The sequence below is a fragment of the Clarias gariepinus genome, chromosome 4 (genome assembly GCF_024256425.1).
Source record: "Clarias gariepinus isolate MV-2021 ecotype Netherlands chromosome 4, CGAR_prim_01v2, whole genome shotgun sequence".
NCBI lineage: Eukaryota > Metazoa > Chordata > Actinopteri > Siluriformes > Clariidae > Clarias > Clarias gariepinus.
The window spans coordinates 19,426,180-19,453,520 of NC_071103.1; the positions used below are offsets into that span (position 1 = coordinate 19,426,180).

General features: G+C 38.5%; 1 protein-coding gene across 5 annotated transcripts; it reads left to right on the plus strand.

Moving 5' to 3' along the window:
* On the plus strand, positions 1–27,265 carry fam131bb (family with sequence similarity 131 member Bb). Of its 5 annotated transcripts, none has more exons than XM_053494703.1 (9): positions 10–102; positions 11,729–11,766; positions 16,750–16,785; positions 17,280–17,385; positions 18,422–18,646; positions 19,315–19,455; positions 20,551–20,879; positions 22,799–23,056; positions 23,232–26,366. In XM_053494703.1, the coding sequence occupies exons 1-9, from the start codon at positions 75–77 to the stop codon at positions 23,460–23,462; spliced, it is 1,392 nt and encodes a 463-aa protein (XP_053350678.1). In that variant the 5' UTR covers positions 10–74; the 3' UTR covers positions 23,463–26,366. The 5 variants fall into 5 exon arrangements, with proteins under 5 accessions (XP_053350681.1, XP_053350678.1, XP_053350679.1 ...); XM_053494704.1 differs by having other exon boundaries at positions 17,280–17,376; XM_053494705.1 differs by lacking the exon at positions 16,750–16,785.
* Positions 27,266–27,341: the final 76 nt, after the last annotated feature.

The window sequence follows — 27,341 nt, forward strand, 5'->3', positions numbered from 1 at the left end:
GAGAGAGGAGGAGAGAATGTATGGTGAACGGCAAGCGCTTCCTTGTTCATGTCCTGGGCCTTTGTGAATAAACCATGGGATGTATTGGCTCGCGAACACTCAGTAAGACCTGTTCTTTTGCTGAAATTAGCATGTGTGTGTGTGTGTGTGTGGTAATTAGGGAGTTGGGGAGGGGTTGCTGGTGTGGGAAGCAGCACTGAGCTACCATTCTCTTCTTCTTCTTCTTCTCCTTCACATTTGAGATGACTGTCAAATACTGTTGGCTGCATGGGATGAGATATGTGTGTGTCTGTCTATGTGTGTGTGTGTGTCACTTTGTGCATTTGTTTATCTTTGAATCTCTGCTTAACGCCTTTATGTATCCATTTTTATGACTTTATAGTAAGGCTGTTGAAGCCCAACCTACATCTCTTGATTTATGCTACTGCATGACCGGGTTGTGTGTGTGTGTGTGTGTGTGTGTGTGACAGAGAGAGAGTGTAGGCGGTAGAGTTGTTAGATGAAGATGCAGCAATACCAGCTGTTTGCTTTGACCACTTTTGCAAAGATGGATGAATTACATCTAAATAACTGAAAAAAGGGAATAAACATGTAAGATGCATGACATGAGAGTGGGAGAGAGAGAGAGAGAGAGAGAGAGAGAGAGAGAGAGGCATGCTTGAGTTAATTGCAGATAAGAGGGGAGATGCAACAAGGATTAAAGAAAAGGGGAGTATGAGCAGGAGTTATTAATAAGAATGTGTGTGTGTGGTGTGTGTGTGTGTGTGTGTGTTTATAACTGCTTCTATTCCAAAAATGTTATCAAAACTCTAAAGTGCATAAATATTTATCATGTTTGAGCCACTTTCAGATTTCTGCATATATATTAGAACAAAAGGCAATGCAGCATGAATTTGGTAATGACGCCTCCCAAAGAAACAAAGATTATATTTATAAAACATTTCTCCTTCCCTGGTCAGAGCTTTGATCGGTTCTATTGACTTTTGACTTAAAAGGCTATTGACAGCACTTTGACGTGGGCACTCTGAAAGCCTGGACCCGGAGTAAACCAATAACACCCTCTCTGAATCTTTTAGCAGGTCTGAAGCAGGTTATTGTTTCATTTATAGTGACCTTATGTTTGCTTTATTCTCACTGACCTTAAGAATCAATCCTAAGAATAAAAGTCCTACATACAGTATTGTTGAGCAGATCTTATTTTCACTGAGAGTGTAAAAATCTGCTGCTATAAAAAATAGGTTGACAGTGCTTGGGATGGATTAGTTGAAATTGACTTGTGTTTGTGTGTGTGACGGTCAGTGTGTGATTATCCATCACTAATGTAAACAAGGTTAATCCCCAATAACCAATAACCACCTGCTGCTGTTTTCTTTCAGTTTGCGTTATAAACTGCATTAGGAGATGTATGTTAACGTGTCTCGATACAGTTCCTTTTAAATCACTGCAGAGCAAGTAATAGGCACTGATCTTGCCTCTGCTAAAGGCCATCATTAGTACAGAAATAAACATAATAAAGGCACAATCATTTGGCGATGCAGATTAACATGTACTTGTGAATATCGAGATCTCTAACAGCTTCCCGAGTGACCGTCAGTGGCTGTCAGTGCAACTGCCATCTTCTTTCTTATATTGCATACAATAATGCAGTGTGTCATTAAATACCTGTAGTGAGAGTAAACAACGGTGGTAACACTGAATGATTTATTTATTACACTGCTGAATTATTAGACCGGAAGTAAAAAAGAGGAATTTTTGCATATGGAAATGAGTATATTGAGCTATATTTCTAGTGTGTATATTTCTAGTGTGTTAAATATAAGGGAAAAATATATATATAGTTTTGCTTAGTGAAAGATATAAAATATAAGGGAAAAAATATAAAAACATTATATTTATATTTTACAATATATTTGCTTCTTCCTTACAGCAATAAAGTGATCATTCTCAAGAGACTTTTAACACTTGCTTTAACAGTTAAAATTTTGGACACAACTTTTTAGATTTTTTTATTTCTTTCTACATTGTAAAACAATGCTGATGGCATCCACAATATACAGTAATCTCCTTGGAAAAGTAACAATGGCTCTAATCTGAGGTGCTGTAAATTGGTGATATTGAGAGTTTCATCATGGTGCTTGATGTGTTTTGCAAATGCACTTGACAATGATGTTCTTGCAGGAACTAATCTCCATGTCTTACAATAACAATTGACTGTTGTTGTTGTTACTTAATTAGCCTATGCTAATTCATAATACCGAAAAAAAAAATCCAGTATTGTTTTAGAATGTAGAAAATACACCCAAACCAAACCTTTCACCGGTACAGTATTTGTCAGAGCATGTATGTGTTACTGCTTGAAAGAAATACGCTGTCCCACAAAAGAATGATGGGCAATTTAGAAGCGTCAAATTTTCGGGCTGCATGAAGAAAAAAAAGGCTTGGATTTGCTAAGGAACATAACGTTTGCACTTTGGAGCCATGGAGAAAGGTTATGTGCTCGAATGATTTCAGATTGATCTTATTTTACAGCAATGAGCATAGAATGAAATCATGGAGTGTGTGACTTTTTTTACCTACATATATAGTGGGAAGTGTATATTTCCAAATGATGATTTCACATATACCTGTCTCAGTTTTAAACCACTCATCAAGTCAAAGAATAGTATGAAGCTCTCTTCCTTGGTCAGTCCCACGATTTTTCTCCTTTACTGATAATGTTTGTTTTTAATGTGTTTTAACGTCTTGTCAAATGTTGTCAAAATTCTGTATTTATAATGACAGTGTTATAAAGTAAAGAAATGTACTGTGAGAGTTCTGTGGAGCAGTGTGTGGGAGCATTATACTGTATATCAGTAAGTGTAGAGCAGAGTAGAATATAATGGCACGTTCTATCGAGTATTGTTGGATGCTTGGTGTATTCTGCCTTTGGGCAGCTCTGGAGTCAGGTATCGATCGGCGAACTTCAGATCAGCTTTCTGAGCCAGACTGTGATCTGAGCTGGACAACACGTACACACACACACACACACACACACACACACACACACACACACACACACACACACACACACACACACACACACACTTGAGGCTTTCTGAAGTAACATTATATAAAAACATACAAACATAGACTGGTTAGGCAATACTTATATTAATGCCACACACACACACACACACACACACACAAATTAATAATGCATAAGCACTTCACTCTCATATGTTTACATGCCATACTTGGAAGATTTTTAACCTTTAAAAGGACGAAGTTAAGGAATATTTGCTCACTATAATCAATACAAAGTCATGGTAATAAAATTTGCAAATCGTTTTTATTTCTTTAAGCGCCATTGCTGCATGAGACATATATCAGCGAACATGCTTTCAGACAATGCAACATGCAACTTGTGCAAGGAAGAAAAACATCAGGGCAACATCCAGACTCCCACATAGACAGAAACCCATAGCTTATCATTGAACTGAGGAACCTGAATCTGGGAAGTCTGCATCACTGGATCACAAAGGTTTGTTTTCGTTATTTTCCCGGTGTATGCTGTAGCCTCAGTACATTCCCCTCACAGTTAAAGAGTCACGTTCTTTCCCAGACTTATTTGATCTTCTCCACAATACTGCACATGCTCACTTCTGACCCAGATGTCAGCCAGTGAAGCTGTAATTAGAGCAAGCGTACACTACACTCGAAAGTGAGTACTGAGTGAAGAGCTGCTTGAAGAACCAACTCAAAGTCTTCCTCTATGGGTTTTTCAGAAATGAGAGTTGGAGTCTATGTGTTGTACTGTATGTTTAAGTAACTATTTTAGACTGTATAGTAAAAACATTGTGACCAAAATAAACATAAGTGGCCACTATGAAAGAACTATGGAAACTGCATACATGTTTAAATCAGCTTTCTAAAGGATTTTACACATCATACGATTTCATGCAATTCTGGACTAGTTTTGTTCTCAACACATGCGATTTATTTATAACTCTGGGACAGTAGGTAACATTGGAGAAGGGCTTTTTTAGTACAGCTGTAGAAACACATTTCCATATCTGGTCTCTGCGGAGGCTAAAACATGTAGGCTTTGAACCGGGTAAATGTTCACATTTTCATAAAGTGGGCTGCATGTGCATTTAAATCTGGACTCATTCTCAATAAAATACTCATACCAAGCCTGCTTTGTGTTCTGGTGTATGTGGAGGTAGACCATCGCCTTGCTGAGTGAGCTCGAGGAGTTGGTTATTTTGTGAAGTGGTTAAGTGTGTTCCGCTTATTCAGCTTTTTTACTTCTCGATGCAGGTCACAGGGGACTACGGCAGCGGACCTGCACCAAGAGCGTCATTTTGAACTTGCTCACACACGCACGCACGCGCACGCACGCACACACACACACACACACACCTTATGCTCAGGAACATATAGGAGCTCAATAAAAGCTTTCCCATTGGGCTTTTTATGTGTGTGTGTGTGTGTGCATGTAAGAAGGCTGTATTGCCTGTGTTACAGTGTCATGGTAGAGAAAACGCAGTGTACAGAGAGTCCTGAGGAGAAAACACAAAGTCTCTGTGCATGACTGCCATTACACCTCAGGGAGCTCTCCGAGCTATTACTTGAGGCTGTGTTAACCTTTTGTGTGTATGTGTGTGAGAGAGAGAGATAGAAAGGGAGAGCCTTTAAGAAAGTGCCCCATGTCACAAAGCTTCCTGACGCATTAGTCAGGTTTGTTTGTTCCCTGTTCTTTTGTGTAATAAAGTGGCTCAGCTGCATTTTTCATCCCTTTGGTGCAGTCTCACTACATCTAAGTGTTACTTTCTGTGTAGCAGTTTGACTTTAACCCCTTTTTTTTTATTCTTGTGTGCGGTACGGTTGAGAAATTGATATAAAAAAGAAATGGTTCACTAATTTATTTCTGTATTTTTAACCCCACAGGCCCCAAGTGGATGTAACTGTTGACCTTGGCCTACAGGCTCTTTAAAAGATCGGAAATGAGATTTGGGCCACTGCGTGTTGCTTTTCTATTATATTTACAATTCCAGTCTCAAGACAGTACTATATTCTTAGCCTTACTCAGAAAACTTTAAGACATAACAAGTACAAAATTCATTTTTTTGTTATTTATTCCTACAGTCTCAGTCAGGAATGGCTCCTGAACATTTTTGGCGAAGGTCTACTGTGGTCACTAGCGTGCTCCGTCATAGAAGCTCTGTTATAGCTTTTTCTGATTGGAGTTTCCTATGCGAGAAATATTAGATGTTATATTAGATGCTCCTGATCTAACCACGATATGATGTTACATCATGACCAACAATCACATATCCAATGCCTCAAATGTCTTTGCGTTTGTGTCTTTACAACTTTAGTCCAGGAGATTACTGTTTTTCTGTTTAACTTGCAATGGTGCTTCAGCAATGTCTCTCTTTGGCATATACTCCAAGTACAATAGAGTGTATTAACTCGCTGTGCCTTCTGTTAAGAATGATTGAGCTGCATTTAAGATATTGTATTACAGAGAGGGACTCCCAGTTATTGATCTGATTACAAAGCGCCCATGTCTATACAGTACACACACATATTGTAACACTCTAATAATGACACCTACATTCGTTCCCAGTGAAACAAAAATGCTTGCCTGGAACAGATATGTGCTTGTGAACCATCTCTGCCGTTTTAGTTTATTATACGTGTCTGTTCGCGGACAGTCGACTTGTAGTTGTTTCATGAAGCAACAAACTCGGGCCGTATTACAGCATGATAACAGATAAGTCATGGGGATGACTGTGCTTTCAGCTGCGTCATCTAAGGCAGATTTGGCTCTTTTCATACCACGGGTATGATTAAGTGCAGTCTGTAACACGTACATGTTGTTTATCAAACAGGTCTGACATTGGCTCAGAATGCTGCAGCAGGTATTGGCCCCTTCCCTGCAGAAACAGGTCTCTGCAGGGTGACTGATGAGGTGTAGTGAGGAGTGTGTAGTGTGTGCATAACATAGAGATAGGCGACGGAGATGTTCAAAGAGGGAACGCCAGTAATCCATAGCTGTCAGCCTCTGGGCATCAGGACCAGGTCTCACAGCTTAGAACAGCCACAGGATGGCCATGCAACCCCGTGCCGATGGATTTTTGTTAGTAGGGTTCTAGCCCTGACAGTGTCAAGGCAGCTGGAGTAGAAATATTTAGATAAATGTGACCATAAATAAGCTTTTTTTTTTTTTTTTTTTTTATAAAAAAGATGCATATTATCTTTCCAGACACTAGTTGGAATAAATAAATAAATAAATAAATAAATAAACTCTTTTTTATTTAAGTCTGTGATTAGGACATTTAATTGAGAACCTCACAGCAGCCATGTGGAAGGTCATTTCAAATACACATATTAAGTCTTAGATGGCTTATATTACATATTTTAATTAGTCTTTTATTTCATTAATTGAAAGAAGAATAATTAGTAAGGGCAGTCTGTTAGCACGCCCATATCACATTCAAAGTGGATACAACCTCCCACATGGTGTGAGATCCTCCACGATCGTGACCAGGATAAAGTTGTTGAAGATGAATGGATGAATGAATGAGTGAATGAAGAAAATGAATACAGATCCAAATTTTCCAATAAGCTCTTATCATGCAGGCTATCCAGGTGCATAATTTCCTAAACTGCACATTTCCTCTGCTATAAAACCTTCATTGCATTACAGAAAAATTGATACTGACATTAAATTTCTTACATATTCATAAATATGTTGTTTTTATAAAGTGGGACAATGTGAAAATAAGTAAGTCAAAATAATTTACAATTGCATCATAAATTGAGTCATTAAATTATTATTTTATTTTTTAACAGATTTAGCCCACCAAATGAGCTTATCTGTGTCCTGGGCAATTTCCTGTTTTTTTCTTTGCCCCGCCTCATTTTTGACATCAGAATTATAAATGCTATGATGTTTTTTGTTTGCCTTGTTTCCCTTAGCTCAACCCAAAAAGCTCAACCCCTAAATTCCCTATTTAAGGATGATGTTTACCCCAAAAGAAAAACTCTTCTCTTCTGCTTAGAATAAATGTTGCCTTAGAAGAGAGTAGAGCTTACATAAAGTCATGTCAGAAATGAACACACCGAATAGCAAAACCATATAGCTTACTAACTATATCTCACGTGATCCTCTACTCTTAAACAAGCTGCAGGCCTGCTATAAGATTTTGCATATAGCCACATCTCTCTCTCTCTCTCTCTCTCTCTCTCTCTCTCTTTGTGGTTTTGCCACTGGGGAGTCGCGCGATATTCGCTAATAAGGGAGAAGTGCTCAGCTGTGGTCATGTGATCAGCTGTTATTTCTGCGCGCCGCATCTGCAACACTCCATTATGGCGAAAACCAGCAAACCGTGCATTATGGGGAATTAAGACTGCAGCCTGATTCAGAATCTAAGTTTCTGTCGGTCAAACTGGCAGCTTTAAGGAGGTGTGAGGAGCCTTGAATCGTAGACTTCCTTGAGCCGTACACAAACATTGAGCTTCAGCGGCTACATGTCTCCTGGTTACAACATAAATTAAGGGATGACTTGTCCTCATGTGTCAAGGGGCCCTGGTAAAGTAATTACAGCGGCAACTCATCAGTTACTTCATGTTCAAGAGCAGTCAGTGATAACGCTAGGACACCCAGTTGTGCTTCATTTACATGCTTCTGCTCAAAAGAGATTGTATCCATAGTGTCCAGGTGAATACATACCACTGAAATGCTGCGATCCTTGAAAAAGGAACTTTATAGTCGTGTTTAGTGTGTAGGCCTATATATGCCTATTATGCCTTATTTTGACCTAATACATACATTTATTTTCCATAATGCTTACGCTGTATAGTGTTGGGGGCCTTTCTCAGGGAGGTCAGAGCATGTGCAAGACTTGGACACCGTGGATGGAGTGCCAGCCAATCTGGCAACCTAGGGCACAGGTGCACACACTCACACACCCAATTATACACTACTGTAGATGGAAAACAGAATATTCACAAAACGTGGGAGATCATGTAAATCTTATGCAGAAACACAGGATTCAACACTCAAACCTCCAATCCTGGATGTGTGAAACAACGGTTTTAACTGATGAGCAGCTGTGTCCCCTGGCCTAAGACACTTATCCTTAAAATGGAAACTTTAGGAGACGAATGAAGCAATAGCCTACTATATATTTTCCTACAATAGTTTAAGAGTGATTATCAATGCTTAAAAACTTAATTTTTGAATTTTGAGATTTTTTTGGTATCCAAGCATTAGTTTAACTAGTGCCTGGATACCATAAGGGTGGAAAGTTTTTCCAGTCTGTTAGAACCATGATCGGACTGCTTGCTTTACGTCTAAAACCCTGACCTCCCAGAATCCCTTTAATTGTCCAAGGATATGATCAAAAACCAAAATGGTTTGGAGCAGGGCCAGGACTGTACATGGGATGTGGCAATAACATCCAAACAAGAGCCTGCAATGTGCAAGTGACACAGTGGACCGTATGAGGTTGTGCGTTTTCCTGCAAAAACAGAACGCCGTTCCACTCACTTAATGTCTACGGGAAAGCCTGCAGTGGGTGACTAACCACCTTGACCGGGATCGTCATTCATGGACATACAGCCTTGTTAAAAAAGCTTGCACCATTCAAATGTTTTACTGTGCCTAAGAGTCTCATCACCATATTGTGCTTAAAGTCTTCTGTTAATATCAATTAAGTTTATCAAGTCCAGGCTTGACTTGAACACCCCTTACGGAGCAGCCATTTCAGTATTTTTTTATTTAAACTATCTATCTATAATTTGTTAGTCGTATTGAAGATATTTCATGTATCTGCTTTACTGTAGGCCTTCTAATATTAGTTAATAAATATACATACTGTAACAAGACACACTTGATGACACTTATTCTCTGAATGATGGCGGATCACCTAAATTGCAGAGTAATTAAATCATAGCCCCATATTTTCATGTTAAGATGACTCATGCTTTTTCATACCAGTTTTAGCTGCAGCAGTGCTGAGTGCATAGATAAATGTCAGCTTGCTCTCTCTGTAATTACACATTATTCCCTTTCACGCATTAGAGAGTTACTCGACACTGATTCTGTGCTTTTGTATTATTTAGCCTGATCCTAATACAAGATAAGAACAAACAGCTATAAATTGTTCTGCACTTTATATAACATTGTTTGGATACCATGCAGAAGACATCTGGGTGTGCTTGGTTTCTTATTTAGATGGCTTTGAGTTCACCCTGGTGTGTCTGCTACTGCTAAAATGTCACAGACAAGTCTGACAACCAGAACACACTACTTGCAGATAGAAATAATCTGTAGCTTTTTATGGTCTGGGATTACTCAAACTTTGGAAGGACTCCAAAAGAAGGCAAAGACTGCACGGTTTGATTTTCATAATAGGAAAACAGGTCTCCTCTACTGGCCTGTACTTGCACATAGTTCAGATGAAGGGCTTTGTAAAATGAATTTGTCATTATAGCGAGTGATCATACAATGCCATTCAAAGTGGATTGCATGAACGGGCCTGTAACTTGCGACAGCGTTAATAGGTTTCTAGCACACAGGTTTTACAGACTTTACAGACAATTTTTTGACTTCCATGCCTCCACTATATATACTCAAATAATGTTACTGACATTGAAAGGATATTGTGGATTGTATGCCCCTCATGGTCACTATTGAACAAAATTGTAATAATCTACATAGCAATACAATTGAAGAGGCTTGCTCTTTGCTTTTTGTTGCTTAGGAATTTTTTTTCCCTTTCCCTTTAAGCGTTTCAACTTTAGATAATTCACAAACTGAAGGACTCTGATATGCTGTGAAGGGCATGAATCAGCTTGACCCATCAGGAGAAAGGGTTGCTGCTAATAAATGCAAAGTTATTTTAACTGATCATGTTTATTCTATGACAAATATGTCTCTCTTGTTGAAACTGGACTTTTCCAAAAACAACAACAAAAAAAAGGCAATGTACCTACTGTATCTACAGGGTACGAGGCCTCACTGAATAGACTGTTGAGCATGACAATTATGTAAATCAAACCCACCAGATTATAACCCGGTTGAGCGCTTGTGGAGGATTTTAGACTGGAAAGTTAAACATCACTCTCTAACACTATCATAAAAACAATAGAGGAAATATCTTTTGAAAGAATGATGTTTATCCGTCCACTAAACCTTGAGACTTGTGAAATCATACTGAAGTCGTTTTAGTTTCTTGTTGAACATCTTCCTAGAATACATATACTTTACATTATGTACAGTATATACAGTATATATATATATATATATATATATATATATATATATATATATATATATATATATATAAAATAATAATAATTATTATTATTTTGTACAGATAGGTGCAGATAAATAATCTTCCTTTAAAGGTGACTTTGACCATGTTTGATCATGTGGATATTGACAAGGTCCATATACTGTACAGTGAGAGTGAGGAGTGAGAGGTTGGCTGTAGGGCTGAGCATGCTTTTAATGGACACTCCCAAAAGGCATTGTCATTAAAAATACATCAAGGTACAAACAGAGACAGGGTACTACAAGTACATAGACACCATGCAATCCAGCTCAAGAAGACTGTGTATTGGTTAGAACACTAACACAAATTTATAGAAGGTATACAGGCACTTTAACAGTAACACTTTAAACAGGAACAACACTAACATCGACGGAGAAATCCTGATTGGTATAGCGGATTTGATTTGAACAGGTTTGCTTTTCTAATGTTATCGGATTTGTACAGTCCTTGCAACATCTACATTGATGCACTAATCTTGTGCTAAGGTAATTTGGGATGTTTGAATTGACTACAGATTGACATTAACAAAACCAAGAGTGTGATCCCCCACTTTAATCCTCTTCAATAATACTCTGAAACATACACAGTTTTAGATCACAAGACCTGCACAAGTCTCATGGTGCTAAAGTAACACTGCACTAAAATACCAATAACAATTAAATAACGAAAAGCCGCTTAGAGACCAGGGATGTGCTGGAACCTAATTATCAGAGGCCCCTATGTAATTAAGTCATCTTTAATTAGCATTGCACTTTTAGTACGAAGGGGTAAAAAATGAAATAAATAAAATGAATCGAATTTGTTAGAGAAACCCTAGTGCAGGTGACCCTTTGCTCCTGTTAGTGAAGATGCCATTTTTTTGTGTGTGTAATAGGCTGCATAATTTATCTGTGGTTGTAATTATGAAGCTGGCTTATATATGAGAGCTTATGTAATCTGTTGTAGTTCTGTAAGTGAGAGCCTGAAAACCCTTAGAGAGACAGAAAGAGAAAGTGAGACTATATCCTTCTTAATATGCATACGTTTCAGCTCTTCTTCTTTTTTTTGGGCTAATTCACTATTCTCTTTGCTTACACATTCCTTTTCCTTTCTGCCTCGGTCTGTCTTTGTTGTTAGACTCTTTTTTTGCAGGTCAAGCTGAGCTCATGATGAAAGCGCAGTGGGTGTGCACTTAGGCGAAAGGTGTTGGGATGTGATTCAATTACACTGTCAGTCATTTCCCAGGTTCATACTAGAGGGAGTTTTGACAGTAACACTATGAGAAGCACAGAGCCTATGTGTAGCCATTATTGAAACAAACCAACACCTGATGATTCACCTGTTTAATGTCGAAAAAATTAATTATATCATTCTGTCAAGCCCTCCCCTAATTAGTTTTTATTCTCTCCTTTTTCCTAAAGCGGCAGATGGGGTTCCAGTACAGAAGGATGGGGAACAGGTAAGCCTGACAAAACAACTATAACAATAAATACTGAATCGTACAGAGCTAGGACATGTACAGGTGAATAAAGTGGCCCATTCTGAAAAGCAGGTCAAAGAGAAACAACAGGAAACATGGCAGCTGTTCTTCTTGGCTGATATAAAACGGAAAAAATATTTTAACCAATGTGTTATGTTTACTGCTGGTTATTGCTGTCGTTCCTTTACAGTACTGTATGTTCATTCTGGTAATTATGCAAATGCGTCCTGTCTCTATGTAATCTAAACCGAGATGTGTTCTATATTAAGATGAATAGTAGGTTCTGTGTCAGGTTCTGTATCAGGCTGTGATTTAGGATGTTATTGGACTGTCCTTGTGGCATAAGCATCATCATTGCAACATTACCTTGCAGCCATCTCTTCTTCTCTTTTTCCATCTTCCCTTTTCCGTTGCTATAGATTCAGTATATACAGCTTGACGATACACGTACATGACAGTTCATAACATAAAACACTAAATCTACTTTTTTGGAACTAGATAGATAATTGAAGAATACTTAATGACATTCTCACTGAAATAGGCTTATCAGATATTAATGACAAATTCCTCTGTCAGCTCAAGGACTTTCACACTCAGACAATCTCTCAGAAGTCTTCCTAAAAACCTTATCCAGAAACATAATCATAACCACGGGACAAGGTCCAACAATATATTGAATAAGCAGTCGATGGATACAAGATTATATCTTTAAGATACAACTGACTGGCACAGACGTGCTGTTTAGTGATGATGAGAATGTGTTAACATTTCATCTAAAATGCCATATTAACTGAAAAAATGAGAAATACAGTACACACTAATGTGTTAAACCTATTTAGCATAATCATGGACACAAGGTGATACCACGTGTTCTATGAATTATTATTTTGTAAATATTTAAACATTGATGCAGCTTTCTACTTCATCAGTATCATCAGCCATGATGCTTCATCTCACAAAGTATAAATACAGTGGGTTAAAAAAGGTCCGAGATCGCTAGTGAAAATGCTTTCATCTTGTATTTGTTTTTAATTTAATGCAACAAGTTTTATTATAAATAAAATTGTTGACAGGAACTTAAGTAAATTCAAATATTTTATACATTTATATGAATGTCAGAATGACTATCTGCACTTGAGCTGGCATGGGCAATGAACGTTCGTGCAAAACCTTATCACCCATTCAGAGTGTCATCTGAACATATACACTTCAATAGGAGATTTTTGGAGAATGAGTTTTTTCTCCAGTATTCTCCCTAATTTAGTCACAGCCAATTCCCACCCATCGGGCAAGCCGCATCTTTTCAAACTGCTGTTCGTTCAGTGTTGGTGGTGACATAACACACGTGGAGGGGAATGCTGTTCACCAATTTCCGCATGCATGAGCTCACAGATGCCCATGATTAATTAGTATCTCTGTGATTGATAAGTAAAAGTGGAAACTACAGCTTCGTCCTTGAGATCATGACTAGTTTAGCTTTTTTTGGCTCTTGGTCACGAATGGCATCATCAGGATTTTAATTTGTGTTTTTGGATGATACCATGAATGCTTTTTTGCTGCACAACTTAGGTGCCAAAGTAGTTTGCTTTACTGTCATAAAACTTTTAGTGTCATTATTGATTTCTTAGATTTTCAAAGGAGTCTACTAGGAGGAATTACTTTTGGAACGCAATTTGTGTACAGTTGAAGTCGGACACTTGAGGTTAAAATCATTAAAACTTTGTATAGAATGTTGAAATCCTTTAACCACTTCACAGACTTCATGTTAACAAACTATAGTTTCGGCCAGAAAGTTGAGACATTTACTTTATGCATGGCACAGGTAATTTTACCAACAACTGTTCCCAGATAGATTGTTTCACTTATAATTCACTATATCACTTTGGAACCTTCCAACCTTGGATTGCAAGGTCCCAGGTTCAAACTGGTTTTCCTGTGGAGGCAAAATGATGTATCATGAGGATGGGGTTGCTTTGCTTCAGGAGGGACAAAAAAAAACGTCAAAATTAAGATAAAAGACAACAGTTAAGTAGTTAAAGTTTGGTTACAAAATAGACAATGACCCCAAGCATACTTCCAAAGTGGTGGCAAAATGGCTAAAGGATAATAAAGTTGAGGTACTGGTGTAGCACTGACCTCAATCCAATAAAAGATTTGTTGGCAGGACTGAGAAAGTGCGTGCAGGAGGCCTACAAACCTGACTATATATATAACCGCACACACAAAACACCTGCCTAATATTGTGTAGGTTCCCGCTGTGCTGCCAAAATGCTCTGAGCTGAGGCATCGTCTCCACAAGACCTCTGAAGCAATGCTGTGGCATCTGGCACTGTGCTGTTAGCAGCAAATGAATCAGACGTGTTTGTCCAGCACATTCCACAGATGCTTGATCAGACTAAGATCTGGAGAATATGGAGGCCAAGTCAATGCTTAACACTTTGTCATGTTCCTCAAACCATTTTCTGAGTAATTTTTGCATTATACTGCTGCTGCCATTGGCAAATATCATTGCCACCAAAGGGTGTACTTTATGTAGGTGGAACAGTGGTACGCTTATATTCACATGACTGCCAAGATGCAAGGATTCCCAGCAAAAAACACTGCTCAGAGCATCCCACTGCCTCTGCCAAGCTCGCCTTTTTCCCATTCTGCATCCTGCTGCCATCTCTGCCGCAGGTAAACAAAGCACACGCCCCTGGCAATCCACATGACGTAAAAGGAAACATGATTCCCTGCACCAAGAAGCCTTCTTTTATTGGTCTAAGGTCTATTTCCTATGCTCACATGCCCATTGTAGTTTTTCGGTAGTGAATAGAGATCACCATGGACACTCTGTCTGCAGTTACGAGGCTTCATATTCAGCAAGCTGTGATGCACTGTTTGTTCCGACACTTTCGTATCCTAGCCAACATTAACTTTTTCAGCAGTTTGTGTCAGTAGTGGAATCGGACCAAATGGACTAGCCGCTGCTTCCCACGTTCGTGCATTAAAGAGTCCTGGACATCCGTGACCCTGTCACCAGGTCAATAGTTATTCTTTCGAGGTACAAGCCACTGCAAAACAGGAAGACTCCACACCTGCTGCTTTGGGAATGCTGTGTCGCAGTCATCTGGCCATCACTATTTGGCCCTTGTCAAAGTCGCTCAGATCCTTACACATACCCACTGTTCACTTGCTTGCTGCCAAATATATCTCACCATTTGACAGGTGCTCTTGTAATGTGATAATGTAGTGTTTTGGTTGCTTGTTGTTTACACACACACACACACACGCACACACACACACACAGAAAGCAATTGCTATTGCACATAATGCTTATATCCAACTAGACAGCTTGCTTATCATCTTGCGCTTGAGTTTCATTTCAGTGTTCGCTGCATGTGCATAAAAATGTTATAAAAAGATTTTATGCCAAAAAAGTTTCAGGACATCAATTCCTGAATTGCAGTTTATTAAAATTCCAGAGATATCTCCTTCTAAAAGTGTCAGAAGAATGTGCTCTCGCAAAGAATGCAAAGTTTCACTAAACAGACTGCATATTTAATGACACACCACTGTAGAATTCTCAGATCTTACATAATCAAGAGTCACATGCTTGCAACAGGATAGTGCCTTCCTTTTGAATCAGATACACAATTGTTTTGGACACCTGGACATCCCTCGGGAGTGAGTCTTTAGGTCAAGCCCTGTGCGAGCAAAAAGATGTGATGTAATACAGTATTCGGTATTGCACTCTCAGGAACGAAAAAGCTATAGTTCAATTGTTTTTTTCTTGAATATAGTCAAGTAGGCGTTTATTGTATACAGTTCAGCACACAGTGAAACAAAGCAACGTTCCTCCAGGATCAAGATGCTAAATACATGCAACAATATACATTTAGAACACAGCTAGCTAACTAAGAGACCTAATTAGCTGAATAGCTCAGATATGACTGATTTACATTTTTATATTTTAAGTTAACCTAAAACTATTCTTGCCAAGCTGGAGTGATGGTCGACATGATGCATCTGGTACTGTAATAGCGGTGGTGGCGCATCACTTCAGGGAGCCTTAAAAAGCTTGCGGGCTCACAGCGCTGGGTCAGGATCCCGCAGTGAAATAGCCTTGTGTAGTGAAAACAATATACACACAAGAAAGAAAAAGAACTAAATAGATCATTTGTAATGCTATTAATGCGTATCGGTATATTCAACATATTAGATAAAAATCTCTCATACAAAGAAACAACATGCATCTATACTGTTAAAACAATAACATACAATAGTCTCATGCTGTTTTATATGCTCGATACCATGCAGGCTCTGGTGTTTTGTAGTGTGTGACGACCATATAAAGCAGGTTCTCTTCTGAATCCGTGCAAAATAGACATGACCTTGTTCAAAGCACAGCATTGTGAAGGGTGTTTTTTTTTGTCTCTATGAGAAGTTGATTTAATAGCATATTATTGTGCTTATTAAAAAATAACTGCCTTGCCTAATTTTAAATTAGTACATGGAACCTGGTAATAAGTAATACACACAGGAACAGCAATCATTAAGTTATTTTATGGCCGTCAAGATTTGGTTTTGTTTCATGAACCTTAATATAGTTTTTCCTAACATGGCTTGCTCCCATAACAGTCTCGGTTTCTGTCTTTATGCCCACTGAGCTTGTTTATGTTTTACATTTTCTTTCTCACTTGAGTAATGTGTAATAACCATCGGTGGCAATTCCAACAATACACTCTGACATACAAACGCAACATAGTTCCACCTCTGTTTTCTGTCTTGAACAAAGATTCCCTCTCTTTTCCTTTCCTTCTTCTATACCTCTTTCTACTTCGCATATTTTTAAAATTGCCTTCTTCTGTCACAATCCCTCTTTCCTTCCTCCTGTCTCCTTTCTACTGTTGCCATTCTTGCTGTCTTCTACTCTTTCCCTATTCCTCCCTTTCCCCATTTTCCTTCCCCTCTTTCCCTCAGCATGGCCGAACAGACTTTTCATGGGATGGAATCAATGTAAGTGTTGTGATTATCAGTCCGCTCATTTTGCCTTTCTTTCTTTCCTTTGCTTTTCTTCAAAACTCACATTAGATAGTTTAGCTCCTTCATGCACCCTTCATTGCAGTACTTCTGGGCTCTCTCTCTCTCTCTCTCTCTCTCTCTCTGTACAATGACTTTGTTGTACTATGGTCGAGCTTATTGCTAACCAGAATGTCACAAACTACAATTCCCAAAAGCAAGGGGACAGACACTGACCAGCAGACTGTTGGGAAATGTAGTATTTCACACTCACGTAAGAAACACTAACTCTGTGTCTATCACCACTTTCCCCATCACCTCTGCCCTTTCTATCCCTCCAAATATTCATAACATTTTATTTATTGCCCTATCCTCTCTGCTGAGGTGCATATCCTGCTCCCTCACTGTTCCTCTTCTGCTGCACCTTCTTTTTTTCTCCCCATTCCCTCTCTCTTTTTTTTCTCTATCTCCACTATCTTCTTCCCATCCAGCTATCCATGGAGGACACGACCTCCATTTTGCCCCGGCTAAAGAAGCGGAATTCCAACGCCTACAGCATTGGTGCTCTGGCTAAGTCCTCACTGACAGGTGTGTCAGGTGTGTGTCTGTCCTTTAAACTGGTAACTGACCCCATGTTGGCTTCAGTCTGAGTGGGTGGAGATGGAGGCAACATGGCCCCTCGTGGGTGCCCTTTTCACTCCCTGTTCCCATTAAAAATGCTCGCCAATGGCATGCGAATCCATTGGTGGAATATCAGATATCACGAGAGATGCTCACTCAGAAAGAAATACACTACCCACAACACATTATTTTTTTCTATGGCTTGTTGTTTCGGGAGTGGTGATGGACGGGAATTGCAGTTATTTTTGTGTGTTAAGTGCTTGTGGAGTGCAGCGTGAAAATCAGTCAGTGTTTCGTGATGTTTTAGTGTCTTTCTCTCTCTTAGATTATCATGTATGTGTATTAAAGTACAGTGCAGTTTGATGTTTTCCTCCCTTTAATATTTAATTTATAATTATCATTTCATTTCAGATTTTGGTAGGTAAGGTCATTAGAGCTGCTGATGCCAGATTTATAATAGAACACGGGCATTACGTGTGTAAATAATTGATGAGACCATTTCTCCCATGAATCTTATATAAGCGTCCATATATAGAGCGAAAATCTGCAGTTTATTATGCCATAGTTAAGGCTTAGTACAAATTTGGTTCATGCAATATAACACAAGATATTTACAGCAGTAGGTGCCCTAAACCTGGTGTAGATTAGTTATAGTGCAGAGAGAGAGAGAGAGAGAGAGAGAGATTATTCCAACAAGCCAAACTTTCATTCCTTTAACTGCACCTTCATCTGTCATAACCATTTTCTTTCCCCAAATCAATTTGTACAGTCTCATTAGAAAATAGCTTTACATTCACCTAATCAATTCAAAGCCTCCACTATTCCACTTTATTTGTCACATTAATTCAGCTCCCAAAACCATGTTACCTTTCACCTTTAATCGCTTTTGCATCTTACCAAACACAAAACTCTTCCCTTATCCCCACCATCTTTGCAATACTTTTCATCTCATCTATGATTTTTTTTTTATATGTCACCTTCTCTTACTTGTCTTTTCATCTTTCCACTTCAGGAGTGACGCGTTCTATGAAGGACAAGGTGACAAAGCCAACAGCTATGGCACAGGGCCGCGTGGCTCATATGATAGAGTGGCAGAACTGGGGCATGCAGACAGTAGGAGCAGGAGGCTCCAGTGTTGGTCGGTTCTCCACTCGCAATCTTCAGCAGGAACGCAAGCTGGAGAACGATGCCTATAGTGACCTTAGTGATGGAGAGAAGGAGGCACGCTTTGCAGCAGGTAAAGAGAAAAAAAAAACTTTTTTAAGTGTAAAAGTCAAAATCTTCATCAGGAATCTGCATGTACTGTACGAGCAGCTACAGTGTGGAATCCTGTGTTGCTTGTGCTTCACTTTGCATCAGGTATTACTAACAAAAGACGCTCAACACCCCTTATGCCTGTTGTGCAACTTGCTAGAATATAAATTAGTGTGAGAGGATTATGATTTTTATTTATAGTGATGGTGGGAATATAGTAGTGGTGTGCAGAGCTCTTTTTATCTCATATTTATAATATTGTGTCTCAGCTGTCTCAGCACTTGTCCTCATTATTCGGGATTCAGAGGAAGTTTATGATGACGCCTCCTACTGTGCTGGGAATATAAGATGAGCAAAATGAGTAGGAGGACGAATATATGCTTAGATTGCATTCAAGAATGTAAACCATGGAAATGTAAAAGAGGCTTGAACTAACTGTACGTGATTGACTTTGATACATGTTTTTTATACATTGTTTCCAGGTGTAGTTTTTTTTAACCACTAAGCTACCACATGTTTTTATCACATCTTAGTACAAGCGTTGTATATTATGAGATGAATCAACTTTATGATTCTTTATGATGTAGTATATTCCTGGTTCTTATCGGAAAATTGAGGTGATAAAGCGCTCATTCCCTCTTTGTTTTTAAGGTGTTATGCAGCAGTTTGCAATATCCGAGGCCACGTTGCTTGCTTGGAATTCTATGGATGGAGAAAGCATGAGTGCAGGCTCCAACCAAGGCAGTGTTGCTCATCTGAGTGAGGCCAACCAGGAGAGCATCACCAGCCGAGGTAGTTTAACTTTTAACATCATTATCATAATCTTTTTATCTTGATAATTCTTTATTGTATGTCAGGGGAACAAAACAAACTCCAATTTCCTACCACAGTCCAAAGACATGCAGGTTAGGCTAATTGGCGTTCCCAAACTGCCTGTAGTGTGTGAATGAGCGTGCGAGTGTGTATATGTGTGTTTGCCCTGCGATGGATAGACACCCTATTCAAGGTGTACCCTGTCTTGTGGTGGATAGGGTCCAGGCCCCTGCATTCCTGTATACAAGATAAAACGATATAGATTATGAGATGAGTGAACATCAAAATTTGGTTTTATGAGTATTCTATACCAGATTAGTTTTTTTTTTCAAACTATTTCTCATTTCATATTGCTATATGCTATTTCTATGAAATGCAAATTGTAATTTTATAACCATTTAGGACAGAAGCAATGATTTATAGAAATGGAAAATTCAATAGAGCCTAAAATTGATCCCTGTAGGACACTTTTTATTTATTGACTAAAGTTATGACAGTTTTGACGGGTGAAAAAGGATTAGTATTGTCAATTTTATTTGAAATTATAAAATAAAATACCCAAGGGTCAAGAATCAATGGCTTTGGAACACTTGCCACATTTATGAAAATCTTTGGCTGTGACTGTTTCTCTCACTCTTGCCTCTCAGTACTGGCCCAGGTTTTAAAGGATATACTGTAGATGATTATTAACCTTTATATCAATCTGATCCTTTTTTAAATTCCTTCTTTTTAACTTCATACCTTCATTTCCTGCATCTCCAGGAAAGTGGTCTTAAATGTTATGACCGGCAGCTATCACTGCATTTGGTGAAACTGAGCCTTCAGTAACATGATGAAACTCTTAGAAAAGAGTTTGTGCGATGTGTTTCCACAACCTTTACCATATAAGAACAATGTGATCAGACTTAAACTCTGCAGGTTATTCACAAAAAAGAAAAATCCATGAATTTATCTGAAAAGCTGAAAGTTGGTATTGTTTAATGTACATTCAGTAATCTTTAATAAAACCGATTAGGGCTGTACAGTTCCATAACACAATAAGTTGTTATAAAAAGGTTTCCTTTTTAATTTTAGACCAGATATTACACCATTCCTCTGCAGAGGTGTGGCCTCACACGTACGTCTCCCAGGGCCTGTACTGCCTCTCCTCTTCAGATGCCTGGGAGCCAATCAGCAATGAGCAGTCAGGAGTGGCCTCTCCAGCAACAGGCTCCTATGTCATGGCAGGTGGTGCCTCCTGCGATAGCGGCTATGATGGAAATACTGCGGCTCACTTCCTGTCACAGCAGCAACAGCAGCAGTACATCCAACACCACCAGAGCCAGTTACAACAGATCCAGCAACTACAACAGATACAGCAATACCAGCAACAACAGATCCTGCAGTATCAGCAACAGCAACAGGTGATCCTGTCTAAAGCACTGCTAGCAACAGTGCAACGTTCTGTAGGCATCATTCACTGCAGCTATTATCCAGTTCATAGGATATTCTTGCAAACATCTGGCCACTCATTTGAGGGACTTCACAGTGATGTGGTGGTAATATCACCAAATATCCTCAAAGTGTATTACCTAGTGGAGCTATTTATTCAGAAGCAGGATGCCTTAGCAGTGTGTAAAGACAACCTGAACTAAACGCTCATTTTTTTTTTCGACTTGTATGTCCTTGGTGCGTGTTTAATTAACATACTAAATTCAATTTGTTTGTAATCTTTTACTATTAAAAACATTTAGTCAGCAAAAGCATGCCTAGCCAAATATGCTGTTTCATTTAGAAGAAATTTCTCAGAAGAAAAATGTTTAAACAATTCTAAACCAACTTGGCAAAGATTTTGCTCATACCACATGATGCCATGCTGTCTGTTAATGTGTGATTAGTTTAGAGTACAGCAACTGTCGGATTATAGAGGAATGGCAACGTCTGACCATCTCAAATGTAAACTTACGAGAGTGAGTCAGAAATTATCCGCACTTTAAATATATTAAAACTTTAGTTGTCTCATCAGCACTTTCTGTTCAAGGCTGCTGTCTCCCCAGTCACTGCTGTGCAGATGTGAGTGTGTTACATCGGTTGATTTGTAACTGCAGTGCCAGCAAAAATGGTGATTTGCATGAAAAAAAAGCAGCATCCTGTCATTCGTTTTTTTTTTTTTTTGTCGTCTGAAGGTCGAAGATTTTATTATTGAATTTATTGAAGATTTGGAGAATGGCAAAAGTGTTTTATCGCGAAGAAGTGTGTATGAATGGGTAGAGAAGTTCAAGGAAGGCCACATACGTCCATTCCTGATGACAAACGTTGACACATACTTGCCCACACTGTCGAAACTATTTGTTTTGATGTGTTAAAGCATTCTCCCGATAGCCCTGATTTCGCTCCATCACCTGGATCACCATCACGAGGATTAAGATTCACTTCTAACGAAGGAGTGAATTCAGCAAGCCAAGAATGAATCGCTCTCTTTATTTCTTCGTAAGAAGTGAATCTTTATCCTCGTATCCCTGTTTTAATTAACCTCTATAACTGACAAACACATCAAATAAATTCAACAGCTTTATGTAGGAGTCCTGGAGCACCTTTGCTTGGTGCACCCTGGATACAATGCTAATCCATGGCAGAGCATTCAAACACTTACTGCCCCTAGACATATGCACGACACACAAAATAGAACAGGAAAATAGAACAGCACAGTATTTTAACTTGTGATGTTCAGCTCCTTTGTTCCTAATTTCTTTTCCACTCTTTTTGTTGGGCTGTTTGTGTTTCTCCTTGAACAGAATTATTTGTGATCCCACTAATGTCATGGCAAATTTTGTGAACTGCACTAATTTTCCAAACAAAAACCCAACAACTACTTGGGTATTGAAATAGCAAAAAACTTTATTGCAACCAAAAGTGAATGGACAGCACTGGACTGGCCAGACAAAAGACAACAGACACCCCATGAAGATTCTGCAAGATCCCTTCACTATCCCAAATTTACATGATTTATATACCTACCTAGTAAATACCTCATTGTTTGCCCCTCCTTAAGTAAAATAGTTACTTAATATTCGTTAGATGTAAGCTAATTTTCTTCAGGTTAGATTGATGTGGCACTTCCCAGTTACATAAGGTCAGGTCGGGTCCATTCAGGTCAGAATTGGTAGGTGGCTTTAAAATGAATTAGTTAACTAAATCATAGTTTAAATTGTAGGATTTATGGTTATACAATCTATGTTTAAAATGGTCTGAAGTGCCACAAAGTATCACAAATAAGATTTTAATGCTTAAAACCAACAAATAGCAAATGACTAATTCCGGTCTTTGTTTGCTCTTTTTCTAGTTTTTGGAACAAAGATTACATAGTGCCACTCAGTCTCTGCAGGCTACACCCAACAGCACCATTCACAGTCTACCACCACTCACCCACCCACCCTTGGTCGATTTGTGGGGGCCAGGGCTTACAGAGACCTACCAAGCTGAAGTAGGTGGGTATATAGGCGTGGCTGCAAGCAATGAGGGAAATCTAACGGCACCCTCAGAAGACATGGGAACAGAACACTCACCGTTACTGGAAGCTCAAGAAGAGGAAGAGATCAAGGTGAGGTCCTAGTCACCATGCAGGTCTTAAGAAGTCAATGTGCTAAATGTAAGTGCTTAGCATTCTCCGACGAAGTCTACATTTCATATTTCCAAGGCGGGTACTAGGCGGTGATATTAACCCCTGGGAGACACATATACACAAAAAGATTAATTTATGTCTCCACTCATTTCAGGAGGAAGAAGTAACATTATGCATGGAACCAGAACCAGTGACTTTAATTCCTTCTCCAGCTGCCCAGAGAGAGGAAGTGACCTCAGTAGGGGGAAGCAGTCCAGGACAGGTCCCTGGGGAATCGATCGCAGAATGGAAAGCTTCTGATGTCTCACCGTCCGTTAATGAAATACTGGAGGAAAAAGAGGAGGAGTCGGAATCCTCATCGGCCAGTGCCACGGCAACAAAATGAGTGTTAGGAGCAGGAAGAAAACTGATTTCGACTGACATTTTATGCTACATAATCAGCTCTTTGAATTGATCTATCACTTTTTCAGGAATCTCTCCTTTGCGCCGGATCTCGTGCCACTTCAAATACAATAAGGAGAAAATGACAGAATTTTCTAACAAACATTATTCACTAATTAAGAGGAGCACTGGAGCGAGAGAGAGAGAGACAGAGACAGAGAGAGAGAGAGAGAGTAAGGACAAATCTATTCACAATGGGGTTTGGAGAGACGAGTACAGACAAAGGTTAAATTCATGCATGCTAGCTACATGGATGCTACTCATTGCTATGAACATACAGTCAACATCATAACAAAGCAGCAAAAACAACTGAAACATGCAGACGCAAAAAAGATAGTGAAATAAAAATGCATAAATGTAAGGTGTTGTGTAAAGTCAGCTGAGTTTCAATCAACACTTTCTTCATCCGTTATAGATATCATGTGTCATTACATAAGTAAATCTGATACCACAGAAAACGAATTACAGTATGAAATGGATTTGAACACCCATGGAGCAAAATCTTTTTTCCCCCTATTGGCAATTCATCTCTCATTAATTCAGACATCTGTCCTGACATCTATCCAGCTTAAATGTTATTATATTGGACTAACAGATGAGCTGTTTCTTTTGAAAACAAATTTCCAAAGTTTGCTCCATGTGGCTTATTTTATTTATATGATTCAAAATCTGGCACATGGGTTTAAGGTGATACTGCTTAAAAGCAACTCTAGGCAAATTTTACGCAAAACCAAATTCAACAATTATCAAAGCTCTTAATACTTTATATAAAGTTTATGACAATGTTGAGAAGGTTGGAAATGCATTTCCTTTCCAACCCAAGTTATATAAGGAAGACTATTCACTTCTGTTCATGGATGAGCTGAGGTCTTATTAGGAAACATCAGAAATTATAAGCATATTAATAAATACAAAAATAGCATATATCTATATACACACACATTGTGTGCTTCAAACGTATAGTGTATCATAGTGGGCTTCCTTCTCTTGGTCATCTTTGCATGCATGCTATATGTCAGTGTAATATTACATCCCAGACAGCACTGTACAGTTATTTGCACTGAACCTTTCTACTCTGGCGAAGCTTTGCTTGTCTGAGTGATGAAGGCACAGAGTTGCACAGCCTTTGGATGTTGGTACCATCCAGAGAGAGAAAAGAATCTACACTCCCCTGAAAGCAGCTTTACAGGAATCCCACTTATGATATAACTGATAAAATGTCAGCACACTGACTGATGTGGTTCGTTTGCACTTTTGTTCGACTGTCCATGTTCATGAAATGTATTTGGATTTAAACAAAATGAACCACATAAAAAGTCTAAGTAGACTGCAAAATATTTAGACAAGAAGGTTTATGGATGAAAAATGCTGCATCACTTGCAAAAAAAAAAGAAAAAAAAGAAAGAAAAACAATAAAAACCCCAATACATTTTCATTTAATGTTTTCGATTAATTGTATGTAAATACTGTGAATGCTTTTCAGTTACTTCTTTATTTTTATACTGTGTCTTGAATTCCGTTTGTAACACAACATAAATCAATTTACTGCTGGACATTTAAAGCCTGTATTGTATACAACAGACGTAAGCAATTGTCTTTAAGATCAACATATGTAAATAATTTGACAGAAATGTGGACATTTTATCCGGAAACATGTTCTAATAGAATCAGAGCGAACAGAAAGTGTCCTCTTGAAGAACTCAGGCCAATAAGAATAGACTAGGCGTCTTCCAGTTAGTCGTGGTTACTGTTAGTGGCCATGGCTGGAAACATTGCATGGGTGTATGATCTTTTATGCTCGAATATAAGCTGAGCTAAAACAAGTAACGGAAGACACAGTGGGTATCTGCTTCACTCTTTCCTGCTGTCGAGGAGAATAAAATGAGAACAACCAGGACCACTGCATCTCCTGGCCAACTTCGTGAATTCATTTTCTTTATTTATTTATTGGAGGTTGAAGACCTCAGTTGATTTCTGAAGCTTATGTGAAAGCCAAATACAATAAGATAAACTTGTTTATTGACTTGAAAGACTTTATTTATTGATTGATTATTTATGCAATGTTGGGACAATATTTATTTTTGTACAGAATTATAAGCCCTCCCTGTAGTATATGATAGAGTACATGTTGTTATGTTGAGCTCCTGACACTGGCATGGAGACTGGAAAATCTGGAATTTTTTTCTGAGTGAGTTTAGTGCGTGCGTGTGCACACGTGTCCGTATATCTTTGTGGCATTTTATTGAATCTTATGCTACATAAGGCTCCACACATATCACTGTCATTATATGCAGGTAACCCAGACGTCTAATGTCTCACAACAGTAATGACTGTTGGTAAAAGCGAATGTTTATAAGGCTTTAATTTTTGTCTGTGCTTGTTAAGCTTAACTCAGTATCAACTTCCAGTGTTGACAAGTCTTAGTACGTGGCAGAAGGGAAGCAGCAAGGTAACGATATGTGCTTATTTATTTATTTAAGAGTTATTTTGGGAGAGGGCTTCTTTCTCATTTTAGACACATTTGGTGGAAATGACCTCACTCTTCAGTAAGTCGGTGGTTAATTTCCTCTTAACTCACCACAGTGCCATGTCAATATTATATCTATGAACAGATGTCTGTGAAGGAAAAAAGGAGGTTAGTTTAACATATTTTTGACCCTTTGGGGTAGAAATTTATTTTTAAGTTCACAGATCGATATAGGAAATGAGTCTAAAAGTCATGCTGAAATATAGAGCAAAATTGATCTAGAGCAATTTGTGGCAGCGTTCAGCATTTTCCTGTCTAGGATGCTGGATCGATCAAAATAGAACATGGGTTACATATATTATTTGTTTACAGATCGTAGAAATGATGCTTTCTCAGTTTTCATACCTTATGTTCTAAACCATGTACAATGCTATTTGTATGTTGGCTTGCATAACAGACCATGAGTTACTGTATCATCAGAAGATTGGAGAGCACTTGAGACAAGCCATGAGGAGCTAATTATACCAAACAAACATGACAGGTCACCAGAAGAGTGATGCCATTTCCTGCTAGGTATTTTGTTGCTTTATGTGTAAGGTAAGAAATATGGATGGATATAGTAATAATCACAAACCAAATGTATTTCTTTGCTTATTACTGTTTGTGACTACAGATTGTTTGTGATTTTTTTTGTACAACTCTACTGCCATCTCTTAATATAACCCAACATAATGGGCATGAATCTATACACTGTTTGGTTTGTGTTTTCTCTTTTTGGCTTAATTTTTTTTTGTTTTTTTGTTGTTGTTGTTGTTGTTGTTTACTTCGTGTCTTCTGTCTCTCTTTTAATGGAGGAATCGCAACACAAAATGATCACAATCCGCAGGTTTTGGTTCAAAAACTATGTAAAGGCTTAACCATTTGTTAGAAATGTGATCCAAAGACAGACATTAGAATTCATATGGATTTTATTTGGATATGAACTTGTTTGAATAAGTGTAAGTGGGAATTCAATCTGTGATGCCTATATCTATGCATGCTTGTCCGAAGGGTCTAATGACATGGTTCTTCCAGTGTGCTTTCACTTCTCTCTCCCTGTCTCTCGTGATCTCTCCTTTTTTGTCCTGCACGAGATAAAAAAAAAATCCTTCCCTAACCACACACATACCACATCCCAATCCCCATCTCTATACCCCTCCCCAAACAACAATAATGAAAAACGATTAAATAAACAAAGAGAAAATTATCCTGTATTGTTTTTTTTTCCTGAAACAGTACAACATTTTCTTTAAGTTCAACATGAAGCAAGGTCATTAACAAAAATAAATAAATAAAATAAAATAAAAAAATCAACAG